General features: G+C 49.1%; 1 protein-coding gene across 2 annotated transcripts in view; it reads left to right on the forward strand.

The window, feature by feature from the left end:
- Window positions 1-16,598, forward strand: part of LOC310780828 (poly(rC)-binding protein 4-like) — a 52,200-nt gene that overhangs the window by 15,892 nt on the left and 19,710 nt on the right. The window contains exons 2-5 of one of the 2 annotated variants that reach the window (XM_083641326.1): window positions 6,074-6,270; window positions 6,509-6,532; window positions 8,077-8,109; window positions 11,993-12,109. In XM_083641326.1, coding sequence (XP_083497452.1) covers window positions 6,163-6,270; window positions 6,509-6,532; window positions 8,077-8,109; window positions 11,993-12,109 — 282 coding nt within the window. In that variant the 5' untranslated portion in view covers window positions 6,074-6,162. Of the gene's footprint in view, window positions 1-6,073; window positions 6,271-6,508; window positions 6,533-8,076; window positions 8,110-11,992; window positions 12,110-16,598 lie in introns of those variants that run through there. The other variant, XM_083641327.1, reaches the window with a different exon arrangement.

The raw sequence follows: 16,598 nt of genomic DNA on the forward strand, positions 1-16,598 counted from the left end.
CCCCCTCTCTGTCCTGCAGTTAGACAGACAGAGACAGAGGAGTGGGGCTGGACAGGCTCTGTCCCCCTCTCTGTCCTGCAGTTAGACAGACAGAGACAGAGGAGTGGGGCTGGACAGGCTCTGTCCCCCCTCTCTGTCCTGCAGTTAGACAGACAGAGACAGAGGAGTGGTGCTGGATGCACTCTGTCCCCTTCTCTGTCTTGCAGTTAGTTAGACAGACAGACAGAGACAGAGGACCGGGGCTGGACAGGCTCTGTCCCCCCTCTCTGTCCTGCAGTTAGACAGACAGAGGACCGGGGCTGGACAGACTCTGTCCCCCTCTCTGTCCTGCAGTTAGACAGACAGAGACAGAGGAGTGGGGCTGGACGCGCTCTCCCCCCCTCTCTGTCCTGCAGTTAGACAGACAGACAGAGACAGAGGACCGGAGCTGGATGCACTCTGTCCCCCTCTCTGTCCTGCAGTTAGACAGACAGAGACAGAGGACTGGGGCTGGACCGTCCTGCTCCCACTGTGTTTGGGCGCCTGGCTAACTAACTCCCTGTTCTGAGTGAGCGGGTCTAATTTAGAACAGAGGCACTCTGTTCTTTCTGGAACGCTGCTGCTTGCGATTGTGAAAATGACGAGTTCAGACGCTCGCCGCCCTCACACAGAGACACACAGCACATGCCTTGTTATCAAGCCCACAGAGCAGCTCATAATGATCCCTGCAACCATTAGCTCGTAATGCAATAAAGCGCTAGCATTTTAGCCAGTGCATATAACCACGTTAGCCCACGGGTCGCACAAATGTGCTCTCTGATAACGCGTGTGCTGCTCGGGCGGATGCATCGATCACGCTTAGTAGCATGGCTGCTGCTGCTTCTCATCTCTTTAGATGACGGCATGGAAAATGTGTGGTTTTTGTTGATGTCCCGTCAACCCCCCCGAGATTTTGTTTGATATCTATGGAAAAGCTATGGAGATCAACGTTAACTGATATTCAATTCAGTCAGGATCTGTCAAAAAGGCAGATGAAGTTGGTTTGCGTGCAGTGCGCTGCATTACAGTGACGCTTTTGGGGGGATACAAAACACATAGAGCCATATGATTTCGGAATTTGGTAATAAAAATTGAATCAACTGTAAAACATGGAATATTGCAGAGTTTTCCATAATTTGGCTGAAATTGATCAAAGTAGGCCTAATTATCAACATAAGAAGTAGATCTAATTATCGTAGTAACCTAAATGATTTCATAATTGATCGATCGGGGTGTTTTGAGAGGGGGGGGGGGGGGGGGGTCGGCCTTGCGTGGGACCCTTACTGCACCTCACAACTTAGTTTTCACCTTGAGAAACATGTCGAAGAGCCTGTCTGAGAGTAGTCTCGCTGGCCAGCCTCCTCTCCCTTCCGTCCGAGGAGTCTGGCGCCGCGGGTCTCCATAACTGGGATAAACCCTCCCCTGCTCTACTCTGCTCTCCCATTGGAGCGACTGTTTCGGTGGCAGCTGTTTCGATGTCCGCTCCCCGGCTTATTACAAGCTCTGTCATTGGCTCCGACCATGTCAATCAGAGCGGCTTCCGCTCCCTCCTCCCTGTGTGTCGCCGTCAATAGTGCCCTGCCGCCGCAGTGAAAACAACAACGCTAACTAGCTAGCAAGCTAGCGGCAGAAACCTACACGCTAGCTCGAAAACGGCAAGTTGTTTGAAACTATTTTCCAAGGGCACTGCCGCTAAGCACCGCCCATCGCAATCCCACTAATGGAGACCTGCGGCGCCAGACTCCTCGGACGGAAGGGAGAGGAGGCTGGCCAGCGAGACTAGTCTGAGAGAGCCGAGTCGTCAAAAAAAGAAAAAATATCACTCCTCCTAACACCTCAATTAAAATTAAAATGGGAAAACAAAAATTGGGGGAAAACCAAAGCGGATGGCTCTACAAACACCTATAGGCGTGCGAGCTGTGTGATATCTCATGAAGGATGTATGTGAGCAGTCTGAACATGTCTCTGCGAGGATCCAGTGCATAAATAAAGCAGCTAAGCGCTGATAGGCATGTGCACCGAGCAAAAGATCCAGTGCATAAATAAAGCAGCTAAGCGCTGATAGGCATGTGCACCGGGCAAAAGCAATAAAAGCAGCCTAGAAGCAGCCTCTCGGGAGCCTAACCCTAACCTCCCCGCCTCATCTAAAATAACACTCACATTTATTAAACATGATCTCCTCACATAGCACACCCCAGATCTACATGCCACAGACAGCACGCCGTTATACAAATCACACACACGCACACGCACACGCACACACGTGCCATCCAAAACATGACAGCCTGTCTATGAAGCTAGAAGGACAGCAGCTGCCAGATATAGGCATGTTTGTGCTTCTCATTGCTCAGTCAGTGTAAATATGGCAGGATTGTAACAGTAGGCTGGCAGTGGCACACAGTGGTACTGCAGGCCGGGTGGATTGTAACAGTAGGCTGGCAGTGGCACACAGTGGTACTGCAGGCCGGGTGGATTGTAACAGTAGGCTGGGACACAGTGGTACTGCACCCTGGGTGGATTGCAACAGTAGGCTGGCACTGGCAGTGGCACACAGTGGTACTGCAGGCCGGGTGGCTTGTAACAGTAGGCTGGCACACAGTGGTACTGCAGGCTGGGTGGATTGTAACAGTAGGCTGGCACACAGTGGTACTGCAGGCTGGGTGGATTGTAACAGTAGGCTGGCACACAGTGGTACTGCAGGCTGGGTGGATTGTAACAGTAGGCTGGCACACAGTGGTACTGCAGGCTGGGTGGATTGTAACAGTAGGCTGGCACACAGTGGTACTGCAGGCTGGGTGGATTGTAAAAGTAGACTGGCTCGCACACAGTGGTACTGCAGGCCGGGTGGGTTGTTAAGGGCCGTAGCCAGGGGGGGGAAAAGTGTGGACGATTCCAAGGGCCCTTGACTGACAGGGGCCCCAAATGGCCAAAATTTTCCGTGGGCCCGATGTGATATCCTTTCATGGGGCCCAAAATCCCTGGCTATGGCCTTGTAACAGTAGGCTGGCACACAGTGGTACTGCAGGCCGGGTGGATTGCAACAGTAGGCTGGCAGTGGCACACAGTGGTACTGCAGGCTGGGTGGATTGTAACAGTAGGCTGGCACACAGTGGTACTGCAGGCTGGGTGGATTGCAACAGTAGGCTGGCAGTGGCACACAGTGGTACTGCAGGCTGGGTGGAATGCATTTGGCCGACAAACAACATTCATTATGAAAACAAAGGGCCTTGACCAGTCAAAGAGGAGAGGAGAGGTTTGCCACGTTGCTGAGTACAAGTGGTTAGCATGATCCACTACTACTGTACAGTAAAGGAGTGTGTGTGTGTGTGTGTGCGTGTGTGTGTGTGTGTGTGTGTGTGTGTGTGTGTGTGTGTGTGTGTGTGTGTGTGTGTGTGTGCGTGCGTGTGTGTGCACCAGCTGCTGGAGTTGATCCTTGTGTTGAAATCATCACAGAAAATCAAATGCAGGCCAGGAATGATTACACCGTGGACAAAAGGCCAGACAGTGCTGTGGATGGCATCATGGAGTGTGGCTGTGATGCCCCTTCTAAAATTAACTGCCCACACGGCCAGTTTGGCATGCCCTGTTTTCAACTGGCCGCTCCTCTCTGTGCCTAAGAAAGCTGTGGATTTCCCCATTTAACCCATGACCTACCTGATGCAGCATTTGCGTGTATATCCCTCATTTGTGTGCGTATCCCTTTAAGACCGCGAACCGCGTTAATGCGGTTCGCGGTCTTAAAGGGATACACACACAAATGCTGCATCAGGTATCAATGAGTTAAAACTACATGCGACACATGCAAAATAAATAAAAACACTATCAGTAGCCTGCATATGACGTGTTTATGGAACCTCAGTAAATTGCAGCATCTGCTGAGGCGTTTAGGGGACATCATGTGTAATTTGTAGCTACAGAAATTAATCTGGGTCACACATTATTGTGTGTTACTGCCTGGACATGTAACTTTGCAGTCCGAGTCATCTTACATACCGGTATGTATCACACTGCAGCACATTTATATGATAGGATATTTATTTTGTTGAGGAAAAATGACAGAAAAAGATTTTAATAACCGTTGGTTTTGTCCGTGATCGCCACGATGCCCTGATCAGTCTGTATTTATCAAAGGCCAAAGTGGCCTTGACCTAGGGGCTACAAGTGCATTTCTTGACAGCAGAGAAGATCAGAACTAATTATGCCATTTCATTGTAGAAAATTGTAGCCAACTGCTTTCGTACATGTAGCTGTTATGTTCTTCCATAATTTGCCTTCCAAGTTCTGCTAAATCACGCAACTTCTATAATTATCCAGCGTTGTACTTCCCCCCCGTCCACGCTGACAAATGCGGGCAAATATAAATCAAGAGGAAACATAAATACTTCCATAAACTAATTATACACTTCATGCCGAGAGCGTGAAGTTTTAAGGTGACTCGCACATTAATCATCATACAGTCTGTCACAGGAAGTAGCCGTCATCTTGTCACCAGTGTTGTGTGGATGCTGCTTACTTTGTCGGGAGATTTGCTGTCTCTATCATAACCGCTCCGTCTTCCGAGACCAGTGTTTTTTTTCTCCCTGGCTGATTATGATGGAGCGGATTATAAGCCCGCTCCCTAAAGACACTCCAAGCCGTTTTAAATTCTATGGAAACTGTTTCGAATTGAGTTTGATTAACTCTGCATAAATCTCATAACCCACTCTGTCTGAAATGTCTTCCCCCCCCCCCTTTACGATTAAAAAAATGACTAGGCTCACAGTGAGAGTTTGCTCGTCAGTTAATGAAGACAGTTTAGTTTGCTAGTCATCGATAGCCACCTAGCTGTCTATTAGGCCCAAAGCTATAGGGAGCTTGGGATATAGCTGACAGTGCCGGTGCCTCTGTTCAATATCCTGATAGTCCGAGGAGTCTGGCGCCGCAGGTCTCCATAGTGGGATTGCGATGGGTGGCGCTTAGCGGCAGTGTCCTTGGAAAATAGTTTCAAACAATCCAACTTGCCGTTTTCAGCGTGTAGCAACGAGCTAGCGTGTAGGTTTCTGCCGTTAGCTTTCTAGCTAGTTAGCGTTGTTGTTTTCCCTGAGGCGGCAGGAGACTATTTACAGCGAGACACAGGGAGGAGGGAGCGGAAGCCGCTCTGATTGACATGGTCGGAGCCAATGACAGAGCTTCTTAAGCGGGGAGCAGAAATCCGGCAGCGTCTGAAACCGACGCCTCCAATGGGAGAGCAGAGTAGAGCAGGGGAGGGTTTATCCCAGTTATGGAGACCTGCGGCGCCAGACTCCTCGGACGGAAGGGAGAGGAGGCTGGCCAGTGAGACTAATATCCTGCACACACATGCTACTCCTCATTATGATGACTTTGGTAAGAATGGCCGTCGATATTAAATTGACTCATTCTGATGAAGAAGTTCTTTGAAACAGAGAGATAATCTGATTTCATTGCGCTGCCTTCAAGGCCTCCCATCATGTAATAACAGCCAGTCGGATTTTTCATCCTCCATTAATCTGCATAATCTGTTGATTATCAGTGAGGAATTATCAGTGGGTCAACGACGCAGTTACATACAAAACGAGCTCGCAGCTTGTGTGGAAATAATTACAGACACAATGGTCTGTTTAATAGTGACGCGTAACGCTCAGTGAATGATGGCACTGAATTAATGTTCCTTCTCAAGGATTTTGTGTAGCCTGTGTGTGTGTGTGTGTGCGTGTGTGTGTGCTTGCGTGCGTGTGTGTGTGTGTGTGTGTGTATGTGTGTGTGCGCGTGCAAGCGTGCGTGCTTGCGTGTGTGTGCGTGTGTGTGTGCTTGTGTGTGTGTGTGTGTGTGTACACGTGCGTGCACCAGCCTTTGGGTGTATAGAAGTATGCATACATGCAATGCATATATGTATGACTCCATCCACATAATCTCTTTGGTGTATAATGGAAGCCTTGAATATTTTAGAACAGAACGTTTTTTTTTTTTTTATAAGCTCAACAAGAATAGTTTCCCACCACCATCCCCAGTCTGACTCCATCAATCACGACTCTCTTGTCTCTCTCTCTCCTCCCAGCGCAGCAGCATTGAAGGATTTGGAAGATCTATAGCGATCACAGCGCTGGCCTTCATCTGAACTGCGTGACCAGCAGCGGAGCCTCGTTCATGCGTCTGCCTGCGTGCCCCTCCCACACCACTATGAACTGTGAGCAGGACTTTGGAGAGGGGGGCTTGGGAGTGACCCTCACGCTTCGACTGCTCATGCACGGAAAGGTAACAAGCCGCCAACGCCACACAGCCGCCACAAACAACAACGTTTAGAAATACGCTGTTGTTGCATTCAGCAAGATCTCTTTCTAGTTGTAGGTTCACTGCTGCTTTTGAAATTATCAAATTTCTTCATGGAATTGATCGATTCTGAAGGGTTACTGACTGTAAGGCTTGGAAGTGTTTGAAATGTGTTTGCTTTTAATTCATTGTGTGTAAAAAATTTTTTTTTTTTGCATTTTAGGAGGTTGGCAGCATCATAGGCAAGGTAAGAATCCTAATTCTTCGAATTGTTCTTTCTTCTTCCGTAATAATAAGTACACCTGATATTAAGTTATGGATTGTAATAAACAGATTTGAAACGCTATGCTACAGTAGTTCTTATGTAAATGTATTGTTATTTTGGAGAACTGTCCATTGCTCACAGTATACCCAAAGACCAATGCCTTCTGCATGGATTCATAACAAGAAATGTGTCGAATCATTTTCCCCCTCTCTCGGTTTTTTCTTTCTTTCGAAATCAACGAAGAAGCCTCCTGACGAGCCATTTTCGTTCTCTTCCGACTATCTAACATCCTACAGTCAAATGTAAATGCCTTAAAGCGAGCCTCTGAAGACTCTAGTCTGCCCCCTGCAGCACAACACTAATCCATCAAACACAAACATTAGCGCATTGACTGCGAGTAAACCGAGAGCTCCGAGACAACATTACCGTCGGCCCCTTGTGGGCGCTCTCAGTGTCGGTTAGGAAGGGCAAGGAGAAGGGCTGCTGTATGTTGCTTCGCTATCATGCCTTGTAATACAACTCTTACAAAGCACATCAATGGACGGGGGAAAGAAAGAAAGAATAGAATAAAGACTGGTAGGAAGAGAGGGATGGAACAGCTATCAAATGAATGTAGCGAGGAAAGAATGCTGGAAAGAGGGATGAAGCAATGGATATAGCAATGTATTGCAGAGATCAGAATGTCTTAGAGAGGGAATAGAGGACACAGAGAGAGAGAGAGAGAGAGAGAGAGAGAGAGAGAGAGAGAGAGAGAGAGAGAGAGAGAGAGAGAGAGAGGGAGAGAGAGAGAGAGATAGCTGTGTTTGGCTCAAGCCCCTGACTTGAGAGCCACTTGATCTGCAGTACTGTTACACCCTCTCCAATCCTTTCTCCCCCCTTCCCGTCTCCCAGCCTCTCGCCTCTCTCCCTCCTCGATACGAGGCCGGCACCGGAATCACAATGGCCCCTCGGATAACACTCGACCGTGGTGTTTTTAAAATGACACTAGAATATAAGACGGATGACAGGCTAGCTCAGGGAATGAGGGCGGTACTAGGCAAGTGGTCAGCGCATGTAACTGCACCAAGGTGTGAATAGGAATGGCGAATAGGGAACATAGTGACAGCTTTGGACCGGAGCCAAAAGGAAATAGTAGAAGGAGAGGCGGTCCGACGGGAGGGGGGGGGGGGGGGGGCGGGGGGAGGGTCCTCCTCCCGCAGCAGTCTGCACATGCAGGTGTCGCAGCAGGTGTACGTACAGTACGCGTGTGTTACCCCTTCGAGGCGCAAATATTATGCCATCATACCTGCCTGAGAGTGAGAAGACAGTGTGCTGAGGAGATGCCGACGCGGCGCATACTGAGAGATCCCAGGTGAAATCTGTTCCGTTAAATTCTAATCAGGTTAACGCGCGTTGAATTGGCAGGTTGCGTTCAGAGCAGAGGTGGGCGGAGGACAGTGTGAAGTCAGCACTTTTTCGCCACACAAACTGCGTCGGGACTCTGTTTAAACTAAAGTTGTCCTTGGTTTTCTCTTCCCCTTCCCCAGAAAGGAGAGACGGTGAAGAGAATACGAGAAGAGGTATGTTGTTCTGCGGAGATGCTAGCTATGATTTCATGCCCTCGTGCTAAGCTAGATGTGCTGTTGATTGTTGTTGTTGTTGGTGTGTGTGTGTGTGTGTGTGTGTGTGTGTGCGTGTGTGTGTGCGTGTGTGTGCGTGTGTGTGTGTGTGTGACCCCAAGGGAAATCAAAGTGTGTTTTGTTCTCCGTCTCTCTTATACCAGAGACATGAAGCAACCGCAAAGTATTCCCTACCTACTGTGTTAGTCCACCACAAGTACAGCAGGTTACAGTTTACCCAGGTCCAATATGAGATGGCCCACAATATGGGTCAGGATGCCTGCGAGTTGTGTTTATTAATATTAAAGCTGCATTCAGCGAAGTTTTTGTGTTAAAATAAGTGTTAAATGGCTCTATATTCTGACAGCAATCACTGAAATAGAGTGTTTGGTCAGTGACTTGGAACCCGCAACCCCCCACTGTCCTCTATCTCTCTCCTGTAGTCCTGCAGGCAGGGCGGACGTATCTCCGCAACCGTAACTCATAGAGACTCATCAGCGTTGGATTCGAGGTGCAAAAATACATATAGTCCTTTAAAAGCATCGCAATCTGACCTTCCGTTTCCCAGAAAATGTCAACATTTCTCTGATTGGATAGTGGGAGGTCGACGCCAATTTTTACCCAATCAGAAATGTTGACATTTTCTGGGAAAGGGAAGATCAGATTGCGAGGCATTTAAGAAACCAGATGTATTTTTTCACCCCGAATCAAACGCCGCCACCCCTGAGTCTCTACGACTTACGGTTGCAGAGATACGTCCGCCCTGCCTGCAGGACTACAGGAGAGAGATAGAGGACAGGAGATACGTCCGCCCTGCCTGCAGGACTACAGGAGAGAGATAGAGGACAGCGGGGCGGTTGAGGGTTTCCAAGTCACTGACCAAACACTCTATTTCAGTGATTGCTGTCCGAATATAGAGCCATTTAACACTTATTTTAACACAAAAACATCGTCGAATGCAGCTTTAAAGCTTGGATCCCTCTCACTCTGAGCTGAGTCTGAAAAGCATAGAGAACAGAACAGATATATTGTCTGACTTTTTGCCTTTTGGGCAACAACCACTTCTTTTTTCAATTAAAATCCTCTCTCTCTCTCTCTCCATCATTCACTCTTCCTCCTCCGCCCCCTCTCTCCTCTCTCCCCTCTTCCTCGCTTGCTGCCTGTCCCTCTGTCTTACCTGATTTTTTTCCCTTCTGCTTACCGCAACAACCCCCCCCCCCCCTCCCTCCCACCCCCACCCGCCTCCCCCAGTAAAGCTCCAGGCTGCCGCTGAAGCGACGCCGCTTGGCTAACTCATTGTATTAAACGTGATTAGGGTGACATTGTAGTGCTACATGTGACTCTTCTGCTGCCTGCTGAGGTTTGATGTTGTACTTTATGAGGCGGAAGGATAAACAGAGGCATGGGGAGGTCACGCTGCTGCAGAGCTGCTGGAGAAACCACTCGCCCACCAGGAGTCTTACATCCATCCATCCAGCCAGCCAGCCGGCCAGCCAGCCAGCCAGACAGACAGACAGACAGACAGACAGACAGACGGGCAGACAGACAGACAGACAGACAGACAGACAGACAGACAGACAGTCAGACAGACAGACAGTCAGACAGACAGACAGACAGACAGACAGACAGACAGTCAGACAGACAGACAGACAGACAGTCAGTCAGACAGACAGACAGACAGACAGTCAGTCAGTCAGACAGACAGACAGACAGACAGACAGTCAGACAGTCAAAAAATCAGACAGCCAGCCAGTCAGACAGACAGCCAGCCAGTCAGACAGACAGACAGACAGACAGTCAGTCAGTCAGACAGACAGACAGACAGACAGACAGACAGACAGACAGTCAGACAGACAGACAGACAGACAGTCAGTCAGACAGACAGACAGTCAGTCAGTCAGTCAAAAAATCAGACAGCCAGTCAGACAGACAGCCAGCCAGCCAGTCAGACAGACAGACAGACAGTCAGTCAGACAGACAGACAGACAGTCAGACAGACAGCCAGACAGTCAGACAGTCAGTCAGTCAGTCAGTCAGTCAGTTTGGGCTTTTGTTAGTTCCTCACTGTATGAGCCTCATCCTGGCAGTCATGTAAAGCCACGGTGGTAACATGACTCATCGGAGTGACTGGAGGAAAAAACGTCCCGGAGGTTAGAGAGCGATGTCCCACCTCCACTCAGAGGTTAGAGAGCGCTGTCCCACCTCCACTCAGAGGTTAGAGAGCGCTGTCCCACCTCCACTCAGAGGTTAGAGAGCGCTGTCCCACCTCCACTCAGAGGTTAGAGAGCGCTGTCCCACCTCCACTCAGAGGTCAGAGAGCGCTGTCCCACCTCCACTCAGAGGTTAGAGAGCGCTGTCCCACCTCCACTCAGAGGTCAGAGAGCGCTGTCCCACCTCCACTCAGAGGTTAGAGAGCGCTGTCCCACCTCCACTCAGAGGTCAGAGAGCGCTGTCCCACCTCCACTCAGAGGTTAGAGAGCGCTGTCCCACCTCCACTCAGAGGTCAGAGAGCGCTGTCCCACCTCCACTCAGAGGTTAGAGAGTGCTGTCCCACCTCCACTCAGAGGTTAGAGAGCGCTGTCCCACCTCCACTCAGAGGTTAGAGAGTGCTGTCCCACCTCCACTCAGAGGTTAGAGAGCGCTGTCCCACCTCCACTCAGAGGTCAGAGAGCGCTGTCCCACCTCCACTCAGAGGTTAGAGAGCGCTGTCCCACCTCCACTCAGAGGTTAGAGAGCGCTGTCCCACCTCCACCCAGAGGTTAGAGAGCGCTGTCCCACCTCCACTCAGAGGTTAGAGAGCGCTGTCCCACCTCCACCCAGAGGTTAGAGAGCGCTGTCCCACCTCCACTCAGAGGTTAGAGAGCGCTGTCCCACCTCCACTCAGAGGTTAGAGAGCGCTGTCCCACCTCCACTCAGAGGTTAGAGAGCGCTGTCCCACCTCCACTCAGAGGTTAGAGAGCGCTGTCCCACCTCCACTCAGAGGTTAGAGAGCGCTGTCCCACCTCCACTCAGAGGTTAGAGAGCGCTGTCCCACCTCCACTCAGAGGTTAGAGAGCGCTGTCCCACCTCCACTCAGAGGTTAGAGAGTGCTGTCCCACCTCCACTCAGAGGTTAGAGAGCGCTGTCCCACCTCCACTCAGAGGTCAGAGAGCGCTGTCCCACCTCCACTCAGAGGTTAGAGAGCGCTGTCCTACCTCCACTCAGAGGTTAGAGAGCGCTGTCCCACCTCCACTCAGAGGTTAGAGAGCGCTGTCCCACCTCCACTCAGAGGTCAGAGAGCGCTGTCCCACCTCCACCCAGAGGTTAGAGAGCGCTGTCCCACCTCCACTCAGAGGTTAGAGAGCGCTGTCCCACCTCCACCCAGAGGTTAGAGAGCGCTGTCCCACCTCCACTCAGAGGTTAGAGAGCGCTGTCCCACCTCCACCCAGAGGTTAGAGAGCGCTGTCCCACCTCCACTCATCATACGACCGTAGCTCAGAGAGGAGCTCCAGAGAAACACAAGGGCACAAAATGGAGAGAGAGATGAGGGCGGAGGGGCTGGACTGCGCCGTGGACAATGCCCAGAGGAGAAACTCTATTAGATTGTCAGTCTGTGTGATACAGAGATGTGCCGTGTAACTTTCAATCTCACCTCCTCTCCTCTCCTCTCCTCTCCTCTCCCCCTCCTCCTCTGTCTCACTTGGCTGCCTCCTCCTCCTCCCCTCCCCTACCCCCTGACTCGGCCTCTCTGGCCACTTCAGCCCTTTGGCCACTCGGCTTAACTTAACCGCGAGGAGATTAATATGGACCTTTGTGTAGTGACCCGGCCACCTCCGTCCCTGCGCCCTGTCTGTCTCCCCCACAGAGCAGCGCACGGGTCAACATCTCCGAGGGCTCCTGTCCAGAGAGGATCATCACCATCACCGGCTCCACCGACAGCGTCTTCAGAGCCTTCACCATGATCACGTACAAACTGGAGGAGGTAACGATCAATGCTGCAACAACGCGTTATGTTGGTGGGGGGCGTAGCCAAACTAGAGCTGAACAGTCACGTGACCATCTCTTGCCTCGGAAGTGAGTTCCCCCCATTCAAAACTAAAAACTATAACATAACCGGGTTGGGATTGAAAAATAGATCCCCCCCCACCCACCATCCTCAGTTGTTATTTTTTGTTTTTGCTCCAAGTGAAAAAAAAAATCACGATTCACTAGGTCACGAGTTGGCTTGGTTCCAGCCTCAAAACTCGTTATATAGAGACACTGCATGTAATAGGCCACGCCCATCACGGGGGAAGAGCTCCGTTCATTTACACACACCAGCGTCATTTTCCTTGAATTAAACATAGCTAAAAGCTGTTGTGTGGTGGGCTGCGCAGACAACAAATGTAAAAAAATCGCCAGTTAAAGTTTTTTTGTACTCCTGAGCAAAACAAGGAAGCCATTGAGAATTGGCGAGAAGAAAAATGTGGATCCAGCTGTCAAGAAGTAAGTTGGAGTGTTCATCTTCCGTATATACGATCTTTTGGTGCAACACGCAACCATGCACGTGAGATAGGAGAACGCCAGGATTGGACAGGAGTTTGTGTTTTCCCCCCGTCTTGGGCGTGGTTTCTGAATGATGACGCGTTACGCAGTGTCTCTATAAGGATTTTTCGAGATGTCTATGAGGAAAATGACTGGGAAACTCACTTCTGGGGGCAACAGATGTCACGTGACCGATAGGATAAATCAAAGCTGCTGAAAGCCATTTCACCACAACGTTATTAGAAGACGCCATTTCCTGAGTTTCTCCTCCGCACCGCGCGCTAATGTGCTTTTATCACCGGCGATTACACTGTAAAACCAAAGTGATGGTAGGAAAGCATTTAGCTGCAATTGATAGCGTGATGGGCCCCGGCTTTAAGGTAAGATTATACCGCAGCCCCGTTGTGACTGCCGTTGTTGGCTACCATCGTACTGTAGTTATTGCGGGGTAAAGAATGGCATGGTGAATGAATGTGCCACCTCTTCTGTATATACAGCAAGTCGTTAAATAGCATGTGTCAGTTGTAAGGCCCTTTGAAAAGGGCTGCAGCAGATGAATGAATGTATTTTGTTATTTGGAGAAGGAACACGTACGTCACCGCTACACACTTGATAAAAGAGGCAGATGACGTGAAGTTTTGTGCCTCTTAATTAAAGATGTACTTTTGATTTACTAATGAGGTAACAGGCCCCCCGCCCCCATGCTGTCCATCCCCATGGTGACTACATCCATCAGCAAACTAATTAATGTGGTGGAATCAGAGACGTCTCCACATTGGAGTTAGCATCGCAGCAGACAGACGCTAGCTTGGAAACAGGTGCTCCCTGCTCAGGTCCACCGCCTTCAGTAAACACATGCTGTCGGGGAGCACCGTGTGCAGCACTCATTAAAAGATCTTTCAAACTCACCTCTTCTCAACCCCGGTGTTCAGCCTGAAACTCTCTGGTTTCCATGGCAACATGTTGTGCTGACCCACTGTGTGCGCAGCTTCCACCATTGTTGAGTGGTATATTGTCTGTCATCTTTAATTACCCGAACAACAACGGCGCGAATCATCTCCTTTTGTGGCCAATGAGTATTTGAATTCATGGTTGTTTCTCCCTCTCCACACAGTGTATGATTACTCAGAAACAATTTAAAAACAGGGACACTTCACTTAATTGCTTTAAATTCACCAACATATCCAACAAGTCAGGTTGTAACAGCCTTGCCTGGAGCCAGACCTTTTTGAGTCTGCCCCACGCCACCGAGTTGGCTGCATGGTGACATCGCAACAGTGGTTTCCTCGGCTGAAAACATGACAGAAAACGTATGTTCCAATGAGCGCAGAGGGGGGACTAACAATTAGCCAATCAGCCCCAAGAAACAGCGCAAAGGGTGGGACTAACGCCATTGTGTGTTTTTTTTTTGCATTCTCCCCACTGGATTAGATTCAGGCGGATACGTTGTTGGTCTCTAGTGATTGGTTAGGACATGTTGTTGATCTCTAGTGATTGGTTAGCGAAAATCAAATCCCTCTCAGGGACCTCCCCCATAGGGAAAACGTTTAGAGGGGAGGCAATGTCAGACTGAGGAAGGAAATGGAGTGTATAACGAGTTGACACTACTTCAGTCTGTTACAGATAAGGATCTCACCCAATTTCTGCCACATGGGAGTGAGCACACATTTATGCAAATAAAGTGATCAGATAATTCAAAATAAAGTATTCTGGGGTGTCAATTCGGTTCAGTTCCCGGCGGCGGTACTTGGTCAGATGTTGCTATACAGACACATTTAGCCGTGTGTGCGGGTGGGAAGCCGGTGGGGTATGTATCCTGGTCGCTGCACTAGCGCCTCCTCTGGTCTGCCTCGGTCGGGGCGCACCTGTTAAGGTGGGAGGGGAACTGGGGGAATAACGTGATCCTCCCACATGCTATATGTCCTGCTGGTGAAACCCCTCACTGTCAGGTGAAAAGAAGCAGCTAGCATGTGCGAGTCTAACAACTCTCCCCAGATCGGCAGAGGGGGGTTGAGCAACGACCAGGGCAGCAGGGGGAATTGGCCAAGTACAATTTTGGGAGAAAATGGGAGGAGAATAAAATAAAAATAAACATTATTCTGTTAATACACGACACAGTAGGCCACATGGCTTTTTGTTCCAAGGAGTTAAGATAATATGGAACGTATTTTTCAAATTCAAATCCAGGAAATGAACGCCCAGAGCCTTGTGATTGTACCGACGAGCTACAGTACGTACAGCACTCCTCTTATGATGAGGTGAGATGCCAGAGAGCCTGATCCACCCTGCTAAATATATAGACATGAAGCGGAGGAGCATTAGAGGCACACCTCACAATGTGCTTTTCAAACTTAAAGTCCACAATTTGGAGAAAAATAAATGTGTTTTCCTTCACAAATGAAACCCCTTGAGGGTCTGTGAATGGAAACACGTCCACCACGCTGCCCCCCTTTTTAAGTCTAACTCCACTCATTTTGACGTTATTGCAAACTGCCTCCAACACATTCCTTTCAAAAACAAGCGTTTGGTTTGGCGGTTCTGTTGCACGCTTTAGTTACTGGGTTGTACTGTGATGGGCAGAGAGACAGTCAGCGAGTTCTATTTACATTTCAAAGGCTCACAGAGAGACACACTGCTCATTAATTAAGGGTGCAATCTCCACCCACGGCAGAGCAGCGATCGGCGGTTTGCTACCTGCACTGTAAAAAAAAACACTCCAATAAATTATGTAGGTTGTTCAACTAATTTGTTTCCTTGCCTCAACTCGCCAAGAGCTGTTATTTTGCACACTATAATACTGCTATAATCCTACCTTTTCCCCAAGCGCCTCATTGATGCGTCCTACTTAACGTGTTGAAATTGTTGGTTGCATTATGTTTGTATCACTATTTGCTGCTGCAACAACCCAATTCCCCCACAGGAATCATTTAAATTTCATCGTATCTTTTTAGTGCATTTAGAACAACAATTTTGCTGTTGTAGAAGAAATAGTAGCACGGACATTGACGAAATCAATATACATAATCAATATACTCCATTCACTAAGAGCTTGATGTTATTCAATATTGAGCTTCTCATTAAATGTTAGCTTCTTTAAGCATATACACTCAAAGCAAATATGTATTAATCAGACACATGAAAATATTACTTTTTTATTCTGGTTTTATGGTCACCGGCACTGCAACCATAGTAGCGTGTCGTCAACCTTTAGGCACTTTTAAGGGGTGTGATTTCTTCTCTGTCAACATCTACCTCTACCAAAAGGCATCTTTCACGAGTCCATTCACTGAGGTATATATTTAAGAACTTTGTGCTGTGACAGGTTCCGTTCCTTGCGAGGACAGAAGGACACGTACGCGCAGCGGGTGTTCTTGTTCAGTCTGGGTTTTATCCGGCAGAGGGAAGAAGAACTCACAACACAAATTACCCCCCACCGGTGCTGGAATCAAATGTCTCTCCTTTTCGTGCAGAATTCAGTGCTCTATATATCACAGGTTTTCAAAGTGGGAGGCGGGCCTTCCCAGGGGGGGCTCCAAACAGTTTCAGGGGAGGCTTTTAGTGAATGGCAGTTGGGGGGGGGGGGGGGGGGGGAACATTAGTTACATAAGTTCTCAAAAGGAGGTCACAGACTAGCCTAAATGTGTGCGATTTGGTTAAAGAGATAGTTGAGAGATTTGTCATTTGGGGGGATTTTACTGTTTTTTTGCCCACTTTCCCAGAGTCAGAAACATAGAAATAACAGGACAGACAGACATTTTCTATGTATTTGGTGTCGTCTGTAAATATGTCAACAGCAATACCAGGCTCAATTGTTGAGTAGCAATGGGATCAAATAACATAATCATGATGGGGGGAGGGGGGGCTTTGTCCAAGCGTCAGCGTCTTGAGGGGAGGCCCACAGTCTCAGACTTTGAAAAACCCCTGCTCTATATGATTACACAGTGTTT

The sequence above is a fragment of the Poromitra crassiceps genome, assembly GCF_964638095.1.
Source record: "Poromitra crassiceps genome assembly, chromosome: 8".
NCBI lineage: Eukaryota > Metazoa > Chordata > Actinopteri > Beryciformes > Melamphaidae > Poromitra > Poromitra crassiceps.